General features: G+C 43.1%; 1 protein-coding gene across 6 annotated transcripts in view; it reads left to right on the top strand.

Annotated features, from left to right (window-relative positions):
• LOC115109342 (zinc finger CCCH domain-containing protein 18-like) overlaps positions 1–8,284 on the top strand; it is a 31,538-nt gene extending 23,254 nt beyond the window's left edge. For 3 of the 6 annotated variants that reach the window (XM_029634142.2, XM_029634145.2, XM_029634143.2), the window contains exons 14-20: positions 3,989–4,099; positions 4,492–4,500; positions 4,788–4,987; positions 5,124–5,368; positions 6,413–6,512; positions 6,755–6,854; positions 7,186–8,284. In XM_029634142.2, the coding sequence (XP_029490002.2) occupies positions 3,989–4,099; positions 4,492–4,500; positions 4,788–4,987; positions 5,124–5,368; positions 6,413–6,512; positions 6,755–6,854; positions 7,186–7,393 (973 nt within the window). In that variant the 3' untranslated portion in view covers positions 7,394–8,284. The remainder of the gene's footprint in view (positions 1–3,988; positions 4,100–4,491; positions 4,501–4,787; positions 4,988–5,123; positions 5,369–6,412; positions 6,513–6,754; positions 6,855–7,185) is intronic. The other 3 variants (XM_029634144.2, XM_065009723.1, XM_065009724.1) reach the window with 3 other exon arrangements.
• Positions 8,285–8,900: the final 616 nt, after the last annotated feature.

Here is an 8,900-nt window from a genome sequence, read left to right on the forward strand (position 1 = left end):
ATGATTGTACAAAATATTGCCACAAATCAAGGAGAGACAATTTTTTCCCATCTGTCTTTTCTAAAATTATTGCAGTGAACTCTATTGCAGCTCCACTAACTTGAGACTTAACCGGTTCACATTTTAATATTTTGCAAATCACATTGTTAACCTTATTTTCAGGTAGTATGTCACAGGTAGGCCTAATACCAGGCATATTTGTGTGTGTGTGTGGGTTTTTTATTGAAATTGCACGACGAGTATCCCTCAGCTCACAAAGCCACTTTGTATGGCAGGTAGATTTGCATCAGCAGGGGCCTATTCCAGCAGCAGGACTGTGTGTTGGTGAAAGAACTATCCTCTATCTCTGGTTCAGCTGACGGCCATGTCTGGGCCTGCATGGGGAAGAACCCAGGGCTGGTGCTGTGGTCAGGGAAAGGACAGTAAAAGGGTAGGAAAGGACAGCGAGGGGGCGAGCCACTGGCTGTGGTTTCTCTGCCTGCATGGGTAGAATGCACTAGGCTCACGCTGTGTGGGTGGCGTGGTTCTCCCTGTGGAAAATCTCATGTAAAACCTGTTGGCCGGGGGTCCTGCAGCTCTAAAGATGCATTGTGCTCCCCTGTAAAATGTTAATTTATTGACTTGATTGCATGTTTATGTAAGTCATTTTGTTCAGCAATGATTCATAGTTAATGAAACTAACACTTTTCCTCAACACTTTTCCCTCAACCCTTTTCCCTCAACACTTTTCCCTCAACACTTTTCCTTTAGTGGAACATGAACCATAACGTCATTTCATACCATGGATACATTTTGAATAATGTATGAATGCTTTACTTTCTATCTCTTTTTAGAGTGTTCATGTGATTGAAACATGGAGGGATGGTGTGGAAAGTAGTGAAGTACAAACATTTGCACATTCTATTAACTTTTGATGTTAAAGCCCATCCGTTGTATGAAATGGTGATTTGAATATTGACTTTGGCACTGCTCACCAGTTATCCATGTCACAGGAGCAGGCAAAAGTGTAGGAAGTAAGACGGGCACAAGATTGATGTGCGTGCATCTTAAGGGCTGTCAATAAATTATTTCAATGGGTGTTAGATGCTTTTAGTGTTACCACATAGCTCAGACACAACCTGACTAATTATTTTCAACAAAAGATGCTGTCACTCAGAGATGAATGTTCACAGCTGACTGGCACGATGACGCCTGAGGTGCCGCTGGGAGTTTCCCTTGGCAAGAAGAGTAGGACTTGAAGACTGTTGTAGGTTTTCCTCTCAGGTGAACTTGTATCGTCAGTCACGACGTGACTTGATGTTAGTGGCGTCAAATGAACACAGCTGTTGTTCCTGCTCTGAGGGAAATCTCCCTTCATCTGTGATGCAGCACTCTACTCCACTGCAGGGACAACAGTTTGTTTTCAGTTATATGAATGTGACCTAAAATGTCTTGCCAAGTATGCAATCAAATCAAAGTTTATTTGTCACGTGCGCCGAATACAACAGGTGTAGGTAGAACTTAGAGTTAAATGCTTACTTACAGGCTCTCCCCAATAGTGCAAAAAGGGTGTTAGCTGAACAATCGGTAAGTAAAGAAATAAAACAACAGTAAAAAGACAGGCTATATACAGTAGCGGGGCTACATTCAGACACCGGTTAGTCAGGCTGATTGAGGTAGTATGTACATGTAGATATGGTTAAAGTGAATATGCATATTAGAGGTCGACCGATTATGATTTTTCAACGGCGATACCGATTATTGGAGGACCAAAAAAAGCCGATACCGGCCGGTTTAAAAAGACATTTTTAAAAGTATTTTATTTATTTGTAATAATGACAATTACAATGATACTGAATGAACACATATTTTAACTTAATATAATACATCAATAAAATCTATTTAGCCTCAAATAAATAATGAAACATGTTCAATTTGGTTTTAAGTAATGCAAAAACAAAGTGTTGGAGAAGAAAGTAAAAGTGCAATATGTGCCATCTAACATTTACATTTAAGTCATTTAGCAGACGCTCTTATCCAGAGCGACTTACAAATTGGTGCGTTCACCTTATGACATCCAGTGGAACAGCCACTTTACAATAGTGCATCTAAATCTTTTAAGGGGGGTGAGAAGGATTACTTTATCCTATCCTAGGTATTCCTTAAAGAGGTGGGGTTTCAGGTGAGAAAGCTAATGTTTAAGTTCCTTGCTCAGAACATGAGAACATATGAAAGCTGGTGTTTCCTTTGAACATGAGTCTTCAATATTCCCAGGTAAGAAGTTTTAGGTTGTTGAATTATAGGACCATTTCTCTCTATACGATTTGTATTTCATTAACCTTTAACTATTGGATGTTCTTACAGGTACTTTAGTATTGCCAGTGTAACAGTATAGCTTCCATCTCTCCTCGCTCCTACCTGTGCTCGAACCAGGAACACATCGACAACAGCCACCCTCGAAGCATTGAAACGCTATTAGCGCCCACCCCGCTAATTAGCTAGCCATTTCACATCGGTTACACCAGCCTAATCTCGGGAGTTGATTGGCTTGAAGTCATAAACAGTGCAATGCTTGAAGCACTTCGAAGAGCTGCTGGTAAAACGCACGGAAGTTTGTTTGAATGAATGCTGTTTGAATGAATGCTGTTTGAATGAATGTTTACGAGCCTGCTGCTGCCTACCACCGCTCAGTCAGACTGCTCTATCAAATATCAATTCATAGACTTAATTATAACATAATAACACACAGAAATAGGAACCTTAGGTCATTAATCTGGTCAAATCCGGAAACTATCATTTCGAAAACAAAAAGTTAATTATTTTGGTGAAATACGGATCTGTTCCGTATATTATCTAACGGGTGGCATCCCTAAGTCTAAACATTGATGTTACATTGCACAACCTTCAATGTTATGTCATAATTGCATACAATTCTGGCAAATTAGTTCGCAATGAGCCAGGCGGCCCAAACTGTTGCATATACCTTGACTCTGCGTGCAATGAACGCAAGAGAAGTGACACAATTTCACCTGGTTAATATTGCCTGCTAACCTGGATTTCTTTTAGCTAAATATGCAGCTTTAAAAATATATACTACTTTGTATTGATTTTTTAGAAAGGCATAGATGTTTATCGTTAGGTATACGTTGGAGCAACGACAGTCCTTTTTCGCGAATGCGCACTGCATCGATTATATGCAACGCAGGACACGCTAGATAAACTAGTAATATCATCAACCATGTGTAGTTATAACTAGTGATGATGATTGATTGTTTTTTATAAGATAAGTTTAATGCTAGCTAGCAACTTACCTTGGCTTCTTACTGCATTCGCGCAACAGGCAGACTCCTCGTGAGGCAGGTGGTTAGAGCGTTGGACTAGTTAACCGTAAGGTTGCAAGATTGAATCCCTGAGCTGACAAGGTAAAAATCTGTCGTTCTGCCTCCTGAACAAGGCAGTTAACCCACCGTTCCTAGGCCGTCATTGAAAATAAGAATGTGTTCTTATCTGACTTGCCTAGTTAAATAAAGGTGTAAAAAGAAAAATAGGCAAAATCGGCGTCCAAAAATACTTATTTCCAATTGTTATGAAAACTTGAAATAGGCCCTAATTAATCAGCCATTCCAATTAATCGGTCGACCTCTAATGCATATATGATGAACAGAGTAGCAGTAGCGTAAAAGAGGGGTTGGTGGGTGATGGGTGGCGGGTCACAATGCAGATAGCCTGGTTAGTCAATGTGCGGGAGCGTTGGTTGGTCGGCCCAATTGAGGTAGTATGTACATGAATGTATAGTTAAAGTGACTATGCATATATGATAAACAGAGAATGGCCATGGAGTACAGGAGGGGACTGAGCACGCACCCCTGTGGAGCTCCAGTGTTGAGGATCAATTGGACTGACACGTTGTTACTGTGATGTACATTCTACTATTAAAAGTATGATGATATCTTCGCTCACTGAAATATGTTGATCTTTCTCTCTCCTCTCACTCTATTCCCCTGTTTAGGCGGACAGTCAGTGGCAGTGTGAGCGGCAGTAGTTACTCTGGCTCCAGCTCTCGCTCCAGATCGCGCTCCTCCTCTGCCTCCGTCTCACGCTCTGGGTCCAAGAAATCCAGGTAGGATGAATCGATCCCACTTCCACTACACTGCTTTAGAAGCTGACAGTTAAGAGAATTTTGCCACAGAAAGGAGTTATTGACTTGGTGCTGGTACCCCCTGTATATAGCCTCGTTATTATTTTATTGGAACTTTTTTTTTAAATACATTTTTCAACTTTTATTATTATTTTAGTTTATTTAGTAAATATTTTTTAAACTATTTTTCTTGAACCACATTGTAGAGTAAGGGCTTGTAACTAAGCATTTCACGGTAAGGTCTACACCTGTTTGTATTCGGTGCATGTAGCATATCAAATTTGATTTGATTTGATGCAGGTACCACTTTGAAATGTATTGAATACCTGCTCTCTTGTTTTTCTTTGCTGTTTATCCACTGGTCAACTACCTAGAAAATCCAGGTACTATGCCATTTTATATCTGCCATTTATATTACCCTGGCTTGTACACCTGCTCCTCTCTTCATTTATCTTAACCGTGATTCATCCGTTTGATTGATTTCTCCCCCATTTTGCCCCACCACCCACTCAGTCACCACCTTCTGTTCTTGGGTGTTTTAGTCATGCTTAAATACATTTAAAAAAACACTACAAATGTCGATATTCTGTCAATATTTCCTTCAGCCTGAGTTAGTTTGTGTGCAGGTTTTTGTGACTCTCTCCCTGTGGCCTGTGTGGTCCCTGTTTAGGTCTCTGAGTGTGAGCAGTGTGTCTAGTGTGTCCTCGGCCTCCAGCAGCAGCTCAGTGAGGAGCGCTGACTCCGATGACATGTACGCTGACCTGGCCAGCCCTGTGTCGTCAGCCAGTTCCCAATCCCCCACCCCCGGACAGCCCCATGCCCGCAAGGAGAGGGTCCCGCCACGGGACAGGGGTCCCAACAAGGACAAAGGTAGCAGTTAGGCTTTTGTCATAGACTCTGCAATTCACTCTGGATTGTATTGTGGTTGACGTGTCATCACAGAATGACAGCATCTGGTGGTTCTATGGGTTGTATGTTAGTGATGTATACTGTCTGCTCTCCACAGGGAAGCCCACTAAGAAAGATGAGCCCCATCCCCCCAGAGAGGACCGGAGGAAGATTGATACCTCAGGCCTCCCTCATAGACACACCCACGGCCCCATGCCCAGATCTGGGCCTGGCAGCAGGGGGCACGGTCCAGGGGGGCACGGTCCTGGTGGCCACCCCATGCACCCGCCCCACGGACCCCCCATGGGAGCCCCTGGAGGCTATGGCCAGCACAAAGACATCAAACTCACGCTTCTCAACAAGGTGACCGCTGCTGGATTTACTGTTGAAAGTCAACTGCTCTCAACTCAAATAGACTGAGTCTCTGAATTACTATGGAAAAATATGTGGATTAGTGTTGTCCCGAGACTAGTATCGACAGAAATTATGTTCATGTTGGAAAAAAACAGCCTTATGTTGCCACCCAGAGTCACATTTATTTATTTTGCAAGCTATAGCACACACTATTTTACAAATGTATGTTTTAAATGACCACAGAGTTCACTCTGCTTCGTGTTTTCTTTTTGCCAAGGAATATCTGTCATTGTAGGATTGCTATACTGGTATCGTGACAACATTCATTTAGATACAAGTGACACTGATATGACACCCTGTGACACTAATGGCATTAGAGTTTAGAGGTCTGAGTATCTTTGTGCGAAGGAGAGGTTGGACAGTCAATGTGATAAGTGTCTGACTTCCTCATACTCTTATCAGTCAGACTGAATAACTAGATAGTGGGCCTCCCGGGTGGCGCAGTGGTTAAGGGTGCTGTACTGCAGCGCCAGCTGTGCCACCAGAGACTCTGGGTTCGCGCCCAAGCTCTGTCGTAACCGCCCGAAACCGGGAGGTCCGTGGAGCGACGCACAATTGGCCTAGCGTCGTCCAGGTTAGGGAGGGTTTGGCCGTTAGGGAAATCCTTGTCTCATCGCGCACCAGCGACTCCTGTGGCGGGCCGGACGCATGACTTTCAACCTTGGTCTCTCCCGAGCCCGTACGGGAGTTGTAGCGATGAGACAAGATAGTAGCTACTAAAAAACAATTGGATACCATGAAATTGGGGAGAAAATGGGGTAAAAAAATAAATTTAAAAAGAATAACTAGATACTAGTACTAATATAAAGCTTCTGTATACCATACTTTTGGTATCGCTGATATTGTTTCAGTGTGTATATACACACATTATTTAAATGCCACCATTGAATATTGAGCAAATGTGATTTTATCTCATTTTAATGTACTGTATTTTGCATTTGTTGCTTGTGAACTGTCTGACTCGTAACAATGTATCGCTCTCTCACTCTGTAGCAGCAGGCAGAGCGGGGTAACAGGAAGCGATACATGCCTTCAGACAAGGACAGGCCGACCTCTCCACTCAGCAAGAGGATAGCATTGTCTCCTGAGAGAGGTGAGGGCCTCAAACTGTTCAGAAAACGCTTAGTCTGACATTAATAATGTGTTCTTCCCAAGGAACTCACACACACACGTGGTTTGGTTATACCAGATGTGGAAATCCAACTACCAGAGAAACCTTACCGTAGGCTGCATTATCTGTTCTTTCTATATGCTTTGTCTGTGTTGAACCAAGTCATTCATCTGAGGCCACAATTCCCTGCTGTATGTAATCAACTTCCCATCAATGTCCTACAGGTCGTGGTGACAGGAGGATGCCTGGACGGCCCCCACTCTCTCCTAGAATGGACCGGCCCAGAGGCCAGGGCCCTCGCCCCATGCCACCACCGGGAGAAAGGTAGGTGCCCTCTGCTGCTTCTTGTCCAAAACTACACACACAACCCCAATCTGACGCCTCTTTGTTGGTGCTGCCCTTCACTGCAGTAGTGATGTCATTTTAGGATGTTAGAGCAACCACAAGCCTTTGTTTTGAATGTGGAACAAGTCACAAAAGTGGAAGCCCCAGAAGTATATGATATACACCAATACACAGGGCATGTGACCCTGTCGTCACTATTTATACATCTACTTGCACCCTCTCTATACAGGTAGATTAATCCCCATGATAACCCTTGTAAATTGTCATAGGCATGTGGCACTAAGCCCAATCATGTCATTTCTCTCTTTAGAAAACGTCCTCTGTCCCCACCACCAAAGTCGTCTGGCAAAGGTCCAGGGGTGTTGTCCTCGGGCTCAGGCAAACAGCCCCCAGGCGGCCCGGGCTCAGGCTCCGGCAAGCCTAGCAGCACACTGTCTCGCCGTGAGGAACTGCTGAAGCAGCTCAAAGCTGTTGAGGATGCCATCGCCCGCAAGAGGGCCAAGATCCCAGGGAAATAACCCTCACCCTGCCTGCCTGCCTACCCAAGTCGCCCAGGCAACATCAAGCATCAAGGGACATAAGTCACCAATACCTGTCAAGAAGCCTAGCATTCTCTGGAAATGTAAAAAAGGTGTCTGTCCCTAAATGTAAAGGCCATTGTGTAATTGTTACTGAACAAAATGGCTGCCAAAACATTTCTGCTTGTTTGCCCTCAGAGAGAGGTTGTCTAAAAGGTTTTACAGTGCTGAAAAGAAGTAGTAGCAGGGTGTCACTGTTGCTCACTGTTGTCTATTTAGTGAGAAGGAACAATCTTCCCATCGTGTCTCATTGATAAGGTGAATTTATATACTTTTGATCCACACTGTTTCTCTCTGTCTGCCCCTTTTACTGTCTCTTATCTCATGTCTTTTTTTCTTTCTGTTGGGTCGAGTGCTGGTCTTGCCCCATTTCTTCCGTTCTGAAGATCCTGGAAACTGCCTCTAGTCTCCCAACTGGTTCTCTGTACAAACATTTCGTCTGCATTCATTCAGAATGAGAAACACGCTCACAGGACCTCTTGTTCATGGTGGTTATGTCTTAACCAATGACTTCTCCTGTTCTAGGCCTGTGCTCTGTGTTCTCTTGCAGTGTTCATTTTACATACCGTGTACAATAATTGTGAGCATTTGACAAGCACCCATTTTTTTCAAGTGTATGATTGTAGAGAACAAATTGATAGTGATGTGAAGTATTGCTTTTTTAATCTACCCCAAAAAATCTCTAGCTCTTCTCAAGTAATTTACTGTGTTTTATTTTTCTCACATTTTTAGTTGACAGAGTATGAGAGATGGTTGGGGACACCGGAGGATAAGGAGCGTCTTGCTTTTGTGACAAAAGGCTTCTAAATAAACTATTTTGATAAAGAGAAACCATCTGTCGTGTGTCTGTTCCTTCTCCATAATTTCACTCTCCCCAATCCTATATTAATTGGATACATGGCTCCATCAATCACTTGTTTTCTCTTGTTCTTCACAGGAGATGAAGCGCAATGTATTGCATGTTGATGTACATTTTCACTACCAAATATAATTTGAAAAACAAGGCTTTCACATGATTACTGCAGATCTTATGAATAATAATGGGCAGGACACATGCTTTCTAGGGTGGGGCAAGGACATCACAGATGCATTCGGATTAACCAATGATATTTGGTGCTTTTCCACTGGCAGTCAATGGCTGGGCTGAGGCTCCAGGCAATTACTCTGGAAAAGAGACTGGAGGCAAATGTGATAGAAGACGTGATGATATTGATTTAACGTTAGTGAGGTGGAAATATGAGCCCAGCTAAGCTGGTCAATGGTACAAGTCCTACTGATTTAGTGTGTTTGTTCTTCGGGGCAGGGATTTGATCATTGGAAAGTTCATGGTACTTGCCCTTATTGGACTCATCTCAGTTTTCACTGAGCCATCTCCAGAGTGGCAGATGTTAATGTATATCTCTCAGACATGTTAATCAGTAAGCAGACTAATAGTCTAGGGTCTGTT

Source organism: Oncorhynchus nerka, linkage group LG25 (assembly GCF_034236695.1).
Source record: "Oncorhynchus nerka isolate Pitt River linkage group LG25, Oner_Uvic_2.0, whole genome shotgun sequence".
Taxonomy (NCBI): domain Eukaryota; kingdom Metazoa; phylum Chordata; class Actinopteri; order Salmoniformes; family Salmonidae; genus Oncorhynchus; species Oncorhynchus nerka.